This window comes from Rhipicephalus microplus, chromosome X, assembly GCF_043290135.1.
Source record: "Rhipicephalus microplus isolate Deutch F79 chromosome X, USDA_Rmic, whole genome shotgun sequence".
Taxonomy (NCBI): Eukaryota; Metazoa; Arthropoda; class Arachnida; order Ixodida; family Ixodidae; genus Rhipicephalus; species Rhipicephalus microplus.
This window is the reverse complement of record NC_134710.1, coordinates 134,854,208-134,873,424: the sequence shown is the minus strand read 5'-3', so window position 1 is coordinate 134,873,424 and position 19,217 is coordinate 134,854,208. Positions and strand designations below refer to the sequence as shown.

At 44.1% G+C, this 19,217-nt stretch overlaps 1 protein-coding gene across 1 annotated transcript in view; it reads right to left on the bottom strand.

The window, feature by feature from the left end:
• Nucleotides 1–4,380: 4,380 nt before the first annotated feature.
• LOC142775772 (uncharacterized) overlaps nucleotides 4,381–19,217 on the bottom strand; it is a 30,457-nt gene continuing 15,620 nt past the window's right edge. The window contains exon 2 of the mRNA XM_075877786.1: nucleotides 4,381–17,250. Within this exon, the coding sequence (XP_075733901.1) occupies nucleotides 9,486–10,529 (1,044 nt within the window). The 5' untranslated portion in view covers nucleotides 10,530–17,250 and the 3' untranslated portion in view covers nucleotides 4,381–9,485. The remainder of the gene's footprint in view (nucleotides 17,251–19,217) is intronic.

Genomic DNA, 19,217 nt, shown 5'->3' with positions numbered 1-19,217 from the left:
CTGCACTGCTTGCAAGTGCGGCTCCATTCTCTCCCGCTTTCACACACTATAGGACTGCAGCAAGACCCCCACCCCCCCCCCCCTTATCTTCTGACCACTCCTTCGTCCGAGGCGTGGAAAAACCTAGTCTCTAATACCAGCCTCGAAATACAGCTCTGGGCCATACAATGAACTAAGAAGGTGGTGGCCAGGCAGTGCCCAACTGCAATTATTCCATGAAAATCCTTTTTTTTTCCAATAAATTTTCTTCCCTCTCACGAAATACCGCTTTTGTGGATATGCAGAACACAAGGGTACAGTTGCATCGTCAACTTTCAGTTTGTTCTTGTATTGTGCACTGCACTAGATGCTTAAATATGATATAGCATGTCTGAACTAATGTTATTTAAAGCTATATGTACTTCATCACAGACTTTGGGAATGAATATTATGAAACCACTGTCACAACACATTTTGATTGTATACCCGTTACAAATTCAAGGGCTATATTTAGTAAGCCGCATTCAAACATTACGGAGGATATATGACGTAATCCGAATCACAGTCTAGTGCACGTCTTATCCTGTGCTTAAAATTCGAGTGGGTGCTTTAAGTTACTGTCGTTGTCATATACCTTCTGGAATGTGGGGTATGTAACATGCAATGTGTGGGCCAGACAGATACGCCATTTAGCATTGGATTCAACAACCATTAGGCACATGTACGTTCCCTGCCAGGCCTTCCACCTTCAAAACACAGTACATTAAATGACCACAGCTTTGATGACATCAGAGTTACACTATCGGACAGCAATTTTCAAACAATCAGACAGTGGGAACAACAGAAATCTTACTTTATTTACAAATTCAACACGATAAATATGGAATAAATGAGCACCCAGGCATTCTGTCAGCGTTACGATTACTAAAAAACGCAAACGCCCCTCTTTAATCAGTACTCTGCCCCTAGCCTCAGATTACAGCAATAATATTACCCCCTAACAAAGCTTTTAGCGTATACATCTGACAATAGAGAAATGGTTTGCCGCCCCAAGCACAGCCAGAACGCACAAATAAGTGCTCCCGAATGTCGTACAGTTCCCCCCTTTTTTCTTTATTTTCTTTTTCTTCTTCTTTTCCTTTACTGACAGGAGCCAATGCATATAATGAATATTGATAGTGGCGCCACAATTACCGGCTCTTTCATATCTTCCAATGCCACCAACATGCACTTGAAGCGCTTAAGCTTTCCCCACCGATTTGTCGTAAACTTCAAAGGAGGGTAAGCCGCCAGCAGATAGCACCGGAGGGTGAAATATAGAAACGGTGGTCAAAATGTCTCCTTGGTTTCTGAAACTTACGAAGGCTGAAATCAAAAAGGTCGACTTCACGCTCCGCAAGGGACTGAAAACGGCACTCGGCTTGCCCAATAGCACGAGCGACGAGAAACTCGAGCAACTCGTTCTGCACAACACAGCCGAATAATTTTTTGAGGCTCAGAGAGTGGCACAGATGCACACGCCTGTTGTTGACGCAGGCAGGCCATCTCATCCTATGAGACGCAGGCATTTGCCCAATTTTTCAACCAGAGAAAAGAACCCAACTTGGTAATGACGTGAGGAAACACATTAGGGTTGAACCAATCCCCCGCAACGTTCACCCAAAGTTCAACAAAGGGCGAAGGAAGGACAGAGCGAGGGCGCTCATAAACAAGGCAAAAAAACACAACACGCACGCGCTATTCATAGATGCCGCCCGCTACTACGGCAGGGAGGCGTTTGCCATAGCGGTCGTTGATATAGACGGAAACCTCATAAACGCGGCAACTGTCCAAACAAGCCATGTCAACGAAGCAAAGGGAATAGCGATCGTGCTAGCCTTGCAGAGCTGTCAAGCCTACTCCACAATATAGAGACTCTAAGACGACGGCCCGAACATTCGCGGCTGGTCTAGTAGCTAGAAGCACTGGAAAACTTACCGTCAACGCAATAAGAGAGTACGAGAGCAAAGAAACCCTTATTAAAGAAGAGAAAGCTCAAATCTACGTATGCTGGTTCCCAGCCCACATGGGACAGTTACCGGGACTCGACCACTGCAATCCCAACGAAGAGGTCAACCGCCTGGTGCGTGAGCTCGCACACCGTGCCGCAGACAGTGACCCCTGGACGAGTGAGCGGTACGAGAATCTCTGCAGCCAAGACAAAGCACTCGCATACCACGAGATCACTTCACATTACTGGGGACAAAGACGTGCCTTCCCAGCACTGAACCCAAAACTTAACAAAGCACAAGCTCTAACTCCAAGAAGATTGCAAACACGTACGTACATAACACCATCCACTTTACACAGAGTCGACCCCTACACACCACCCACATGCTTCCTTTGCAACCATCCCTATTGCAATTTTGAACACATGCTTTGACTGTGCCCTACCCACAGCACAGCACAACTGAATACCCAAGAGGCTTGGCAGGAAGCCCTCAATAGCAACGAATACAAGCAGCAACTACAGGTGGTCCAGAGGGCCCGGGAAATCGCTACAAGCCTTCGACTACCAGCACCATCCTGGGTAGAGCCTCCAGGTTGAATTAAGAGTGATAATGGCCCTTTCTTCGCCTCCTCAGGATATGTTTAAATAAAGTCAATCTCTCTCTCTCTCTCTGGGAGAAGGGTTAATTGATTGACTGATTGATTGATTGATTTGTGGGGTTTAACGTCCCAAAACCACCATATGATTATGAGAGACGCCGTAGTAGAGGGCTCCGGAAATTTTGACCACCTGGGGTTCTTTAACGTGCACCCAAATCTGAGCACACGGGCCTACGACATTTCCGCCTCCATCGGAAATGTAGCCGCCTCAGCCGGGATTTGAGCCCGCGACCTGCGGGTCAGCAGCCGAGTACCTTAGCCACTAGACCACCGCGGCGAAGCCTGGGGGAAGGGTGGGTGCTTGGAAGGTATTGTTGACAAAGATGGCATAGCCCGTTTATGTTCGCCTTACTTTGTTGAGTTCCTGTTCTTTCCTAATTCCTCCATGTCTCTCTTGCTTCTTTCTAACGTTTCTTCCTACTTTTTCTTCTTTTTTTTTGTTGGTGTTGTTATATTTTTTCTTCTGTCCCCTTCCCTCCTGTCTTGAGAAGCTATAAATAGACAAGGAAATGTGTAAATTGTATTACGCCTTGAAAAAGACTGGGCTCCTGTCGAAACGCCGGGTGAATAAACAAGTCGTTATGTGAAAGTGCATTTACTTTTATACTTATATATATATATATATATATATATATATATATATATATATATATATTGCGGGTTATGCAGCAGAAGCAGATAGCACTGATTGACTGCATATCCGCCATCTATCATACTAGATTCACGTGACTCATGCACCAGCCTAGCATTGCCCGGACATGAAGCCCTCCATGTCCAGGTGCCCTCAGATCGCTCTGGCAGAGTTTTCACAGGAACAGGAAACAGGAGAGGGTTAACAGAAAACACAGTTTTAATGTAGTTTTTGCACCCCACTACAAAACAATTTTAAATTGTGATTAAACAAAATATTCATTTGTCAATTTTATAAATTTCACGATTAAATGAAATAATTTGAGCATAGACATCACTTCATTATATCGAGTTTCAGCTGTAGTTCGAATACAAAATTTGTAAGCTTTCACACACCATTACCTTTGATTTAGGTAGTCGACTTATGCAGCAATATGTACAGTCTTACCTTCATAATTGCCTTAATTGAATAACATCCATCTCCTTGTGCACCACAGATCAGGCCATTGTCTACCACCATTAATGGCCAGCTTCAGAAGGCTGTGCACTTGGCTGCACACTTACTGTTGATAGTCTACCCGCTTGGGACAAATTTTGTTCAGATGCATGATGCTGTGAGCTCCAGAAAACATGATGAGCATGACTTTTGTCAAGCTAGAGATGGGGCTTGCCTTTTTATTTGTGGCAGAAGCATTCGGCACCGCTTTACACCACTGACTACTATTATATTGTCTTGTCATGTCATAGTCAAGGTATATTGCCTTCAGTTTCATTTGTTATGAAGCTCAACATATAATATAGGTAATTCTTAAATATTTACGTTTCATTTTCAACTCTTTGCAAAAAATGAAAAATAATATTGCCATTTTGATACGACCAATTCAATCAAGATGAAGTCACAAAAGAGTGCATAGCTCCTTCTGGGGTAAAAAAAAAAAGACTTCCACAACATACACAAAAAAACGGAAGTATGTTGTGAATGGTGTGTTACTGATGATGACATGTATGAATGCATTAAAATGAATTCCTTTCCTCGAAAATGAGCCAGCTTCAATGCATTTTGATACCATGACATATACAACACACACAGAACAATGTAAATGAACAATGTAAATGAATCAATTTCATAATGACCAATGCACACTTTATTAAACTTGACTCTTCAATTAGCATAGAGCTATCAAGTTACAAATTCCAGGTCAAATTGATTTTATTAATTTATTCACAGAGTTTCTGCTGGCTTTAGAGTCAAGCCGTAAACAGGAGTGGGTAAGATATTACATATAAGCATAGCACACCAAACATTTTCACAATGTATTAAACACAAGAAATGCCAGCAGACACACTGTTAGGAAAGCAGTAAATAAATAAATAAAAATAATAATATAGTGCATGGTATGTGATTGCATATAGCATAGCATATATTATATCAATGCATGCTAATATCACATGAACATGAGATGTTAAAGAGCAAGCAAAAAGAAAGAAAAAGTGGCTGATCCCTCCATTTAGGAATTCGTATAACATGAAAGTGAAATATAGGTCTTCACAGGGGCAGTTGAGCATTTATTCTGCATTTTTCTGCCACAAGGGTGAAGGAATGAATGCTACAGCACCAAATTGCAATGTCACATGAAGAACGGCAAGCAGCTCGAAAATTGAAGTGTGCACATAAAGCAGAAAGCATGCATGAAACAAGCATACACGAGATGAGCATGTACGGCCGTGGCCACATCTGTGTAGAGCACACGAACAGCCGGTTTTCGCTCTACATGGCGGAATCTTGGGGCTGTATCAGGCTCTGACGTGGTCAGCCAGACAACTAGGCCGTGCATGCTCCTGATACACCACGTCAGAGCTCTGAACTGCCTCAAGATTTTAGCTCGAAAAGCGAATACGGTCTGCTCGAGTGCTCTACACAGACCTGGCTGCGGCTCTACAAACAACTGTCACAGCTCGACACTTAAAGCACGTTGAAACAGAAAGATGCACAAAATGAATGTACAAGTATATGCAGGACGAGTGCGAAAAACTGTCACAATTCTTACTTCTTCGTGTGTGAGCAGCACGCTCCTTTTGTAAACGCGGCCGCGGCAGTGAGTGAAGTGACCTTCATGCTCTCTTAATCACTGCAACTTCAAAGCAAACTTGCAGTGAGAGCACAAATGGTACATAGCACCCAAATCCCGAGATAAGCACGCGCGCGAGTGAGTGACCATACCAGAGAACGTCTATAAGCACTATGACCATGCCATGTAGAGGCATGCATACATCACAACAAGTGGGGTAGCATGGGACGACGACCTTTAGAGCCCGCCCCCATCTCGCTACTGATGACGAAAACACACTGAAGTAGCACAGCTCCGCGGACCACCAATGATACATAGTATATATAAGTAGCTTGCTATCAGCAAGCTGGACAATGAATGCTCAGTGGCCTAATGAATTGCGCCATGCGCTGCAAGGCCACAGGTGACTAGCTCGACGCCCTATGACGGAACTTTATTCTTCTCGTTTTTTGTTTTCTTTACAATATGTTATTATATATTATACAACGTCACATTCATGGCGAAAAAAATTCAGTGAAGCAGTGGTGGACCCTGGCATAGAACACTTTTGCATTAGAAAAATTGTCCCAATGTCACAAAACAAAAATAATAAATATGACAGGAAGACATGTTTCAGGTTCTTTAGCTATGCTAGGAATGCGGTCACTGTCACTCCATCTACAATCTCACTAGGGAGGCGATTTTAATTACGTACAGTTCGTAGGAAAAAGGAGCCCTTGTATGAATTGGTCCTACAGGAAAATTCCTGTAGAGTTTATTGAATTGAACGACTACGTGGGTCGTCGCATGACTTCCTACGTATAGGCTTGATTGAGTGCCAAGCTTATTGAGATAGAGCAAGCACATATACTTTGATCTTTCATGATACCACTGAAGATGTGAGGTTTCCAAGCTTGCTCTCTGAAGCAAAGCAAAAACTGACATAAGGTGAATATAAGAGCGAAAAATAAATCAAGCAGATTTTTTGCATAAGTTTTCTAGCTTATCAATATTTTTCTTTGTGCATAGGTCCCGAACCCCAAAGGCATATTCCAAAAGTGGATGAACGTAAGTTTTAAAGTATAATAGTTTTATTTCTTGCATTGACTGCCGTAACGATATCCTAACATATCCAAGCTTTTTCATGGCTTTCTTTTATAAAAAGTGATTATTAAGCCTAAGTATATAATGATTGACATTAGTAAGTGATCATTTATTGAATAATGTAAAGTGTGTGTTGTCTTTTGCTTGAAGATACTCATCTGCCATCTTTAACATCACATATGTAGCATGCCCAGGGTATTACTTAATCATGCCTGGCCATCAGGAATGTCTACTTCCTGATAAAGGGTGCAATCATAGAGCTGTGCACCGCCTCGCCGCACCGCCGCTGAAGTTCCGGAAGAGAACACAGCGCTGCCGCCGCCGCGCTAAGTTGCGGCGCACCGCCATTTGTATTATTTTTATCCGATCCGGGAAATTGTGCATAGAATACGTCTAATCTCCTTCTTTTTCTGCAGCTTGAACATTTCTGAAAGTAGCATTTGTGGTGCCTAGACTGCTCTCTTGCTTTCGCGTTTGCATGCCCTGTCTATAAAAGAGCCCTGAAACAGCTTCTGAATATTCCCAGTAGAGCATGTCATTCTCTCTTGGCATTTCTCATTATTTTGGCACTTTTCGTGACGCCAGAAAAATGACTCACAGGACATGATTAGGGCACATACTCGACAATACTTCATACACGAGAAATATCAGCTGTAAATTGTTTTCTACCCTGCTTTGCCATGCATTCACCACAATCACCCCCGTTCTACCTCGCGTCTCACAGGATTATCATGCACGATGAACTTGTGGTTTCGCTGCATTTTGTGAGTTTTCGATTGATAGATTGTTATGTGGGGTATAACTCCCAAAACCACCATATGTTTATAAGAGACGCCATTGTGGAGGGCTCTAGAAATGTGAGTTTTCAATTATGCAAGTGGAAATAAGGAGAGTGTAGTCGAGAAGTTCGAAATCCTGATACCCTCATTGCTTAGCGCTCGCATTGCACACATGCTTGATGAAGACATAAATGTCGAAGAGCCTGTAAGAATTGTAGTAAAAAGATTGCAGTGCAGTGTAATTGAGAAGGAAGCCAAAGAAAAAGGCTCCCAATTATTTCAACCTCCCAACAGACGAATTCTTTATAGCTCTCCATAAGAAAGGCCCGCCTGCTTTGACGGTTTTTGTGTATTTTTGATTGACACAAGAATTGCAAGAGGAATGGGCACTCTTTACAGGCTTTCATCATCCCTGTCACATTCTGTATGAAGTTCAAATAAATTACTTTTGTATGCACACTGTATGCTGTTTCCACGGATGAAATCGCGCGAGCGCTATAGCAAAAAAAACTGCTGAAGCATAAATGAAACAAGCTGCCCATCTCCATCGCACGGAGGGTGCATGCGATAACAACACTTGGCATGCCATATCTACCCTCGATTGCTTCTCAACTGGAAAGAAAACCCTGTATGCCTTTCGCTGGACGAAGGAGTACGAAGGGATAACTTCGGTAGGAGGCTGCGTGGCTCGATCTACTACTGTGAACTTGAAATATAAGTGCGTGGTACCGAGTGCCCCGTCATGATGGTCTTGTGGCTAAGGCACTTGGCTTCTGACTCGGAAGTCGTAGGATTGAATCCCAGCTGCGCCAGCTGCATTTTTGATGGAGGTGAAAATGCTGTAGGCAAGTTTGCTGTGATTTGGGTGCACAATAAAGAACCCCAGGGTGCCGAAAATTCCGGGGCCCTGCACTGCGGGGTCTCTTGTATTTATACGATGTTTTCGGGATGTTAAACCCCATATATGAATCGATCAGCGAGTGCTAGCACTTGCAAGCACGTTCGCCATTTTAAGCAGGCATTAGCGAGCGGCTTGTTTGCCCTTCTACACGCTATGATATCACTGTACGAACACTGCTTCTTTTTCCCGGGAGCAGCCATAGTCCCCTACACTAGCATTTTAAATTTTCATGAGATCAGATGAAAAGGAGTTACCTGCATACCTAGAGAGAGAATTAGGATGAAAGATAGGTGGGGAGGTTAACCATGGCTCAGCCCAGTAGGCTACCCTGCACTGGGGAAGAGGATAAGGAGAATGAAAGTTAGAGAGAGAGAGAAGGAGAGAAAAGTCACTGATGTCGTCGACGTAATGGAAGTTCTGTGCTTAATATCACAGAGGGTGAGCCACCCATGTCTTAATCAAATAATCATATTCGTTGCATTAGGTAACTTGTATCAGCGATGGAAGCAACATTTAGCTTTTTGGAGCAGAAAAAATGGTGCTTTGGAGCAGCCTTAACTTTCTTCAGAGCAGAAAATAATGCTATAGCTATGTTGCTATTGGTGTATTCAGAGCAGATGTGTGTTCCTAACGACTTCTAAAGTCTAAAACATCACTTAAGCTTCTCATAAATATTTATATTTATTATTACAAATGCGGTATGCTAGTATGCAGCTAGTATGCAAGCTGTATAGTAGCTGTGAGAACCGAAGAAGGGGACCCGGACCCGATCGTCTGGCTGCGTTGAAGGTCAAAGGATCAACTGAACCAGCCAGCGCTCCTGCCTCGTGCCCGCCACCCCTTCTTCCTCCTTTATTTGCAGACCACTCCCGCGGTCGCCAAACTCTCAGCAATGTTCGGGTGCATAGCGGCAGACGTTCAGGCGGACATTGGCAAGCGAAATGGGAATGACGGACAGGGTGGGGTTGTTACATGGCAACGACGGAGGGCTGTGGGGAGGCGGTGACGCTTGGGGAGGCGGTGGCTTGGCTTGCGGGGGAAGTCGTTCAATCTCGCTTTGATGCCCAGAGTACTTCTTGGTCGCGTTGTTAGCTATATTCAGGTCATACTGAAAACTTTGGCATTTCTTGCATTGCTTGTAGTATGAGGAGTCTGATTTGGCCTCCTTTCATGGACTCGTGAGGTTTTCTAAAAATTTGCACACATCTTGGGAGTGATGTTAGTCCTTTGCTTCTGGTGTTGCATCTGAAGCTTCTGTAGGGGCTGCGCGGTCATTTGCATCTTGTCCACGGGAGGGGTTAGGTAGTCTCTCGCGTGTGCTTGGTAGGAAAACACATCAGAGCTTGGTGAAGACTCCGAAATCGAAGATTTTTCTTCCTCATTCAATGAGAAGGACTATAATGCAGAAGCATTCTGGCCTTTTTGTGGAGTGGCCCCATCAAGCAGGGGCATCTTGGCCGCTTTCGATGGTGTCGGAGACACATTCATGAGCACTGTTATCGGCAGTGGAGTGTCGGAGTCTGTCTGAGGGTTACGAACGATTACGTACGTGGAGCTGATGTCTTCGTTTGAAAGCTTCTGAGCTATGGCGAAGTACTTGAAGCCATCACCGTCACGCAGGTGTATACGATTGAAGCTCACAAGTGAATGCCAAGTCGATGAGGATTCTTCGTCCTCACTTGACGAGGATGACATTGGTGCCGAAGCATCCTGGTTCCATTGGCCAGTGACATCGCCAAGTACGGGAATGTCGGCTGCATTTGAAGGCAGCGGAGATTCGTCCATATCCTCTGTGGCCGGTAGCAAATTGTCGGTGTTTGTCCCAGCGTCGCGAACGATGGCGCACATCAACCCGATGTTTTCGGGTGCATAAGTTTGACTCGTGATGGCGTTTTTGTAGACATCACTGCGGGAGTCTCCTGACAACTGTTTCATCACGGTGTGTCGCACTTCGCGAGAGTCCTCGTCTCCGCTGGTTTCCTGCATGAGGTGCGTGCCGTAGTGCTGGAGCTGTGCGAGGTGACACTCGTACATCCAGCTCAGGTCTCTGGCGTCAGGTGCTGTCTTCTTGTGATGTTTGGTGGCGTCGTGGATGGTCATGGGGTCTATGAGCCTAGATGAGTGTGGCTCGTAGCAGCGCTTCCGCTCGCACTCCCGATCGCCGACTTTCTTGGGCTTCAGGAAAGACGAACTGGAGACCCTACCACCAGGATCAGGTCTGAGGCGCATGTAGGATGAGAAGTAGGGCTCCACATGTTCTCCATGAGGCGATTTCTGGGGGTACAATGTGCCGCACGACGTATAGTACATGCGTTTGTTCTTTGGGTTTGGGAAGTAGGAGTGCTTTAGCAAGCTGTGGTTCAGGCCGTGAGAAACCGAGTCTTTGTAGTCGATGCACTTGGTGCGCCCGGGGTTTCCCTTGGTCATCGAAATCTCCATGGCGCACCTTCCAAACGATTCCTTGCACCCAAGCACCGTGGATTGCGTGGACAGCGGCAGTTTTTTCAGCGTGCACCCGAAACTCTAACTGATGGGGATGAGTTCGAGGTAAGTTGTCTGTAGGCTTGTGTGCGACGAACTGCGTAGCCTTTGTTAGTCCGATGCGAGATTCTGACGTTGCAGTCGGGAAGCCTTGAGAAGTTAATGTCGCGGTCTGCTGGAACGATGGTACGAGAGGAGTCGTGAGGCTGGTTGACGCCGAAGTCGCGGCCTGCTGCGACGTCAGAGAGAGAAATCGACAGACCGGACGAAGACAAAGTCGCGGTCTGGTGCGACGTCGAGACGAGAGGTGTCATGAAGGCGGTTGACTGCGGAGTCTCGGCTTGCTGCGACGTCGGAGTGAGAGGAGTCAACAGACCGGATGAAGGCTATGTAGCTGCCTGCTTCAATGTCGAGGCGAGATAGGTCGAAAGGCTGATCGAAGACGATATCCCGGCGGGCGGCGATGTGTAGGCGAGAGGCTTATCGAGTTGGGCGGATGTGACTGCGACGGGTGCAGGGGAGGGGGGGGGGTTCGCGGCCGCAGCGCAGTTGCACGGCGAACCCTTGCTTGAGCATAGATGACTTGATTTTCATATTTGTTGGCGATAGTCAAGTCTGCCTCCAGGTCCTAACCATGTAGCGCAGCTTGAATCTCCTTGTCGACGGTGATGAGATGAGCGTGTTTCGCCACAATGATTTTGATGAGCTCCTGGAGCCTAGCAGGGGTCATCGAGTGTGCCAGTAAGGTGTCGAGAGTCGATATCGCTTTGGTGATGGCTGTCCAGTAGAAGCCACGCTGTACTCGGAGTTGATCCACTGTCGAAAGTCCAGGGCCAGATGACCGGGTGGGTTTCAGCACCAGAACGAAGTGTGAGAAACGAAGAAGGGGACCTAGACCGGATCGTCTGGCTGTGTTGAAGGTCAAGGGTCAACTGAACGAGCCAGCGCCCCTGGCTTGTGCTCGTGCACGCCACCCCTTCTTTCTTAATTTGCAACAGTAGCATCATTGGTGTAAATCATGGAGGTGGGGTGTAAAAGGAGTACGGACTTTTCTTGTGTTCAGACTGGGGAGGACAGTCCTAGCAAGTGTTTCCCTTGAGATTTAACTTGAGCACGTGATACAATTTAGTTAACAGTTAAGTATAGCACAATCAAGATTTTAAAAGGCTTTTCATCTGTTACTGCGTAGCTGTGTTAAATGCCCCTGAGCTGTGTGAACTATGGAAATTGCAAAAAGGTGAATAAAAAGAGACTGAATAGAACAATGAAATTGCTCAAGCTTGGACCCGATGCTCGTTTTTTTAATATACGAAGCATTTCTTAGCGAACTTCGGCGACTTTAAGCGTATCTATCTATCTACCCGCCCGCCCGTCCACCCCCGCATGTTTGTCCGTCCGTCCGCCCACAATTGGAGCAGCACTTCCATCACTATGGTATGCGTGGTCCCATGTAACCAAAATCTTGCCGATGGTAAAGCCATGATAATGCCGCTTGCATTCTCAAGCAACAAACTTCTGAAGGCTTGCGAGAGTTGGAGTGATGATGTCAAGCAGTTGCGACACTCTTCGAGCGGTCAGTGTCTGCATCCTACTCAGCAGCACGCGCAGAGCACTGACCAGGGTGCTGACCATGCCGATAACTTGTCTGTCTTTGTCCATCAGGTTATGAGGTACCAATGAAGTGTCACTCACTGTCGAAGTCTGATGCCTCTCATCAGGCGTATGTACCTTTAGGAGTTTGGGCCAAAGATCACCTGCACTGCTAATAGAGGCATCACTGTCCTTTGAGACGGCTGCATTTGGACTGGGTAGTAAGAATGAAGCGTCAGCTCCACTGCTGCTAGAAGTGCCTTTGTACTTACAACCAACATCGCTTGGCCCAAGTGGAAAAGGTAGAGGCGGTTTTAAACACGCTTCGCGAGGTGACAAGGTTTTGGAGGCTTTGGTGCAGTGGTGGTGACGGGACCATTGTGCCGTAATGCACGCAGCTGCTTCTCGGTTGGAGATGTCATCTATAGCCCATATTGCTTGACATAGCGAAATGCTATGTCAAGCAATACTTTCGCCTGTCAAGCAATTAACATAGCTTGATGGGCCAAATGAAAATTATTCACAAAAAAACCACGGAACTCAAGCATTTGGCATTCTGCCACACTGGAAAGTTCGTCATCGTCCTTTCAGCTGCAGCTTTAAAGGGCCACTCACCAGGTTTGACAATTTTGAGCTGACAAGCGCAATGCGTGGATGGGGCGTTCAAGATCATGTCAACCAAAATTTTCAACGCTACGTGCCACAAAAAAGGGTCAAATTTCAAGATGAATGCTGCTCCCCCTTTCTTTTGTGGGTGCGTGCCCAGAAAATGAGAGCAAGAAGTGCACTTACGAATCGCCCTATGTACACAGCAGTGCAGTGACGTTGGTCCCCTACATAGATGACTGTGCTTTGACATTGCCAACAGTGGCACGTGACACGGCGAAAATTATTTAACATGACAAGCGTAGTATATGTGATTTGTTGCTTGAAGAGAGGAATAAGACTTTAGATAAATAATGTGGTGCAATAAGGGAATGTGCACATCTTTTTTCCATTTTTTTTTCTTAGTGAATTGCAATGAGATGCAATGCTAATGTGCCGGTGTTTTGCATGCATTTGTGTCCCCGCGGTCAGCACATCGAGCAGACGACAGCCATGGAAGCAAAAGTAACGCTCTTACGCGTTTGCGCGCTCATTGTGCCCATCTATTCTATCGCTTCTGAGCCATAATTTCCAAACCATTCCACAGAAACAGGCAGTAGACCACAAAATAATGCTGATAAAAAAAAAACGCCGCTCGCATGCTTGAGGGTTGGGCTTGTTCAAGCACGTCATGTACACGTAACCTCTTGGTCGGATGCCGGGGAGGGTAGGGAAAAGATTTGGCTTGCGAAGGCTACGTGGGGGAGCGGCAAGGGTTTTGAGCTCACCTCCTCTCATCTTCATTTCGTGCTGCTTCAAAAAAACTGTTCTCTCAGCGTGTAATGAACCGATTGAAAAACTTTTTGTGGCAAAATGCGCATAAGACACACAACTCTCACGGTCTAACAAAATTCTGTTATGGGGTCTCGCGAGTGGCCCTTTAAGCTGCAGCCTAAGTATGTTATGGGGCTGCGAGCTCCTGTCACACAATGTAAAATGTGAAGTCGTCGAAGGTTTTTTGACCATAGTACTGTTTAAGTCGCCTCAAACTTAGCATGTTCTCCTCAAAGACCAGAGATAAACACTGTTTCACGATTTCTTGAAGCTGATGACACTTCCGTACTGGACACTCAAGCCTCATCTTTTAAGTAATTTGAATGTTGTAGTGAATTTTTTGCAATACAGATGCACTCCTTTTCAAGTTTTGTGATAATGCCTATCAAAGTATGTGCCACAAAAAATATTAAATTCAACCCAATACACCCATGCTACCATAAAGATAAAATACTCATCGCATTAAGCGCTTATGTAAGAATCCTCATTCCAAGTATAATGATAATGCTTCTTGAACAATGTATTGAAAAGTAAATATAGAAGATAAAATCAAGAAGCTAAGAAATACTACTTTAGCAATGCCTTTGCTACACTACTGAAAAAAATTCAGCCAGGATTTAGAGGTCGATTAGTACTGCATCGTCTATGAACTAATCGTTTACTATTGATGGTCAATTCTCTTGAAATCCTTGAGCTATAGCAGATGCCTTTAATATTTATTTCAATTTTTTTTCTACATAACCGCATCACTCCTTCATTTTCTGCGTACAGCAAACTACCTGCTCTTGCTAATCTTGGATTGAGCTCCTCAGAAGTGCATTACCTTATACTAATTTTGAAGTTACGAAACACTCAGGCCCAGACAGTATGCTAAATATATTTATAAAGTGGTACTCAGTATGGTGTGCTAAGTATCTTATCGTAATATTTTAAAAAAGTACCTGCAGCAGTTCCCTAACTATGGAAATTAGCAAACGTTATGCCCTTGAGTACAGAAACAAGCAAGTACCAAATTATATGCTAATATCCTTGCTTTGTATACCAGCTCCACACTTTTGGAGCATTTACTCAACAAATAATATGTAAAATACCTAAACGCACACGACATGTTTTCTCGATTACAGCAGGGCTTTTGTGCTGGCTACGGGTTGACCAAAGACAGATTTATGTGATATTTATTGAATCTTCTAAGGATTTTATTCCGGTTTGACATGCCAAAATTCTAGCTTCTTCACAGTTTTTTGGCGACAAGGTGGTTGGTTGTACAGCAGATTATTTGAAATCACACTCAAAATTTGTTACCTTCAACCACGCGAAGTGATGTGAAGTACAGATCACATCAGGGATGCCTCGAGGCTCATTGCTTAGGCCGCTTTTCCTTATTATTTATATAAATGACGTAGCCGAGATTATCAGCAACACCCAAATTCAACTTGAAATGTATGCAGACAACTGAATTATCTGTAAAATAATTTTTAATACTCAAGATCACGATGCATTGATTACTGTTTCTTTTTAGTCATTTTGTAGCAGGAGTAAAACATGGCAATTGTCTAGTAAGTGGAAAAATACTTTAGTCACGACCTTTTCAAATAAGAAATGGCCTTTTCATTTTACATATACTAATGACAGCATAAGTGATGGCGACGTGTCACGGATTTAAATACATTGGTCTAACTTTCCCAACAAGTTCAATATGGCGCAGTATTTCGGAACAGCCCAAGATCTTCGAAAACTTTGGTATCTTTGACACACATTAAGCAACTAGACAAAACGATGCAGACTGACAGCACATAAAATTTTGGCCAAACTCAAATAAAGGTGGGTTGTTGGGTGACCTCACCACAGACAGGACATAGCTGTGAGAATCTGTCATAGAAAAGCAATAACATTTACATTTTGTCACTATGACCAGCGTTTCTTGTATACACTTCGAAGCCGCATATTTTATCGCTGCAGCCTCCCTCGAACATCGGCACACTTGCAATTGTGTCATCCTTCTGCTTAAATAAGATAGTTCAAACTACTAGTTCCAGTATTCTAGCACCATATCCTTCGTTGCATCTTCTGCACACCGTACCAAGTGATTTGATCTGCTAAATATTGTGTGCATTATATCGATCAAGAATTGTTTTCGTTTTCCTTTGCTTGCTGTTTTCTTTTCTGTGAAATGTGCATTTTTTTAATGAGCTTAATGGATATCTACACCGACTCAATTCTGAGCAATCAGAAAAAAAAGAATTGTGTAAACACGTATTTTGTCACACACTATTTTCGATGGTGCAGAGCATTTGTATTTACACCTTCTATGTCTCGAAAACTGAAACAGCAGTATTTGTAAACAAATATTATTAAGACATGCTGCTATCACTTCAACTGTTTCGCCCTTTCGGTGAAACAGATTTTTTTTCAAATTCATGAAATAAGTTGCCGTCCTCAGCAACTCTTAAATCGTGTACCTACCATCCCAACCCCTCCCCGCGCCCCGCGGTCGCAGATTCGTTGGACCGCGCGCCGATGACACGCCGTAGCCAAAGGAGGAAACACCGGCGTGCCGCCTCCAGCGATTCTGGTACCAGCACACAGGTCTATGCAATCGTCTGTGAACAATTTGACTTTTACAAGTATTTTATGATGTCATTTATCAAAATTAGAAACAATGGCGACCCGAGAACAGAACCTTGTGGAATGCCTGATCGCACGAGAGCCAGACATGACCATCGGCTGCCAGGTTACACGCATTGACTCCTACAAGATAAGTATGACTCTACCCATGACAACAGCGAATTATTTTCTAATATGGGCCTTAATTTTAGCAAAGCCTTATGGTATGACACGCAATGAAATGTCTTCTGGAAGTAAAAAAAAACATTAGTTTAAACCTTCTCGCCGAAATAATAAGCTTCATAATTATGGGGTGAGACATACGTAGTTGTTTGCGCCCAATTATGTGAATTTTTTCCGCAGACGCGACTTGTATTTTCAAGATTTCAGTAAGCACACCTTTCAACACTTTCACTGAGTTCACTTAACTTTCATTAGTTGTTTCCTGTATATGAAAAACGATCAATTTGTTTCACCTATTTTTATCTTCAAGATCAACTAGTCACTTTCCAAGCTTATGACCCTTTTTTTCAACTTATGCGTCATTGTTCTTACCACACTTAAAGCCGCAACGACTTCCTCCACTTTCTTCTCAATAACATACAGCCTCTTGCGAATGCTTTCCTGACCTTCCATTAGCTTCGCAAGCAACTTCTGAACATCGGGGCCAAGATTCCCTCGACGTTGCCACACAACAAAAGCAAAGAGAGAAGCTATTCGCGTACACCATAAGATTCTCCTTAGGCTATGTGGGCATGCCAACGGTACAAAGAAAGGGTTCTCACATATTAAGATGAAACATCATCACTAACCTGCATGAAGAAAATAGACATATTTCACATAATGCCAATGCAAGGCCAGCTGACATGCCCACTAAAGAAACTTGATGGATGCCGTGCATTCATATCCTCATCTGGTTACGTCAATGTAGCCGCCTGTGGCATTTCCCAGCACTGCTTATAGTACACTGGTTGCCTTGCACAGTCATCAAAATTCCCAAGGGTTCAATGAGGATGAGTGTGCGATGTATTTCTCAGGCCGTTGTTGTTGATCCCAAGAAGAGCAACTGCATGAAGAAAATAAACTAATTTTAAAGTATGTCGATGCAAGGCAAGCTGACAATATAGACGTGCTCTGACAGTACCAACCTATGACGTGAGGCCAGCTACACTATTAACCTGTACTTTCAAAATAATGCCTCTTCTAAAGAGAAACAGAAAAGAACCCACTAAAGTTATCTTACTATACAAGACATTTACATTACAAACAACATTAATGACAACCAGCAGGAGATTAAGCCAAATAAAGTATAGGGGATATTACTTGTGGTAATTATGATATAAATGTCCAGAAAATTAAGTGGATGATAAAGCAACTTGCCACCGGCAGGTGCCGACCTTGCAAGCTTCGAATAATGTGTTTGATGCACGACCATTTGAGCTACACTGGCAGTTGTCCTCCCATTCACTTCATCAAGTATATCTGTGAATTTCAACCTGGCAGTGTTAGCATCATTTCTAGCCATGACAGCGAGCATGGAACTTTTCTTTGCAGGTATCACGTAGCACATGATGTAATTATATGAGCTCGCAGCTAACAAAAACTTCCTCACACTCTATTTGAAGGCATCGATTTCGCCAAATAAGACCCTCGCCATAAGTGGAATTTAAGGGCTAATTTTCTTTGTTAGACACATCATTATTGACAAAACAACAGAAATCAAGCCAAAGGAGCCCTGACGCTACGATTTTAAGCAAAAAAACCCACTAACCTTTACAACGGTCCAAATGCAGAGTAAAACATGCGTCGTTCTAGACAAAAGTAAATAACTGATGGATCATCCCTAGTTTATACGTTTTTGTATGAAGACATCTCAGTGTGATCAAACATCTCAGTGTGATCACACTTGAAACATCTCAAGTGTGATCAAACAGCTGCACAAGACAGTGTGTAAGTAAGAGGGTTTGATACAGACAAATGAAAGTTTTATAAATGCCTTCAATGCTCAATACTTTGCTGCAAACATTGGTTTATGTATCCTCTAGCACATGTAGTCATTCACTAATTAACAGCAAAAGGCAACTCAGTGAGTCGGGCTGTTGCACAGGGCCTCTTAAACTGTTGGTGCAAACACTGGTGTAACCAACCTATTTAAAGGCAAAAGGGCACCTGCCAACTTCTGGAAAAAGAAAAGCTGGGGCCTCCCAGCTAGATCTGCTGGTACTCGAGCACGAGGTCATACATTTTTCAATCTGCCACTAAGCTCTAGATTGACCATGCCTGCCCTGGCATACCAGTCAAGGAAGGACTTGCAACCCAAGTGAAAATTTGAAGTGGGATTTCAAGTGGTCCAAAGTGGTGCCCCTCTTGCTTTCGAGTGGCCACTGAAGTAGTCCCACTTGCTGCCAAGTGGTCTTCAAAGTGTTACCACATGCTTTTCAAGTGACCACTAAAGTGGTCCCACTAGCTTTCAAGCGCCAATTAAAATGGCACTACTTACAGCAGCTGGTCCCACTTGCTTTCAAATGGTACTATTTTAGCGAAACTGAGACCAACAAATGACCATAGACACCGATCTGACAAAGACTGACCATGTACATGGACCACAACTGGTTTGATTTGCTCTAAAGTGGCAGTTCAACCAGTGTCATTTAAATCGCAATCAGTTGGTTAGGTTAAGTTGAACTTGTTGCACAGTGGTAGAAAGCGGCCCGTATCTGACTCGTAATTCCTACCCTTGAGACCACAATTTGTCCTATTCGCAGATCTCTACTATTTTTAAGCTACATTTCCCAGGTGATCGAATGCAGGAGGTGTATTCAGCATTGAAGACGACTTTGCACGTTTATCGCACGTACATGGGGCACAATTCACAACTGCAATCGACCCAGCCACGTGCGATTGTTTTATGAATTATGTAATGCCATAGAAATAACGCACTTTTATTTTAGCTTTGGAGTATACGTGCGCCAGACCGACACGGAGTACAAATCTCATTCCTGTAAGCGTCCAACAAAGTGCTTGCCAAGTTTT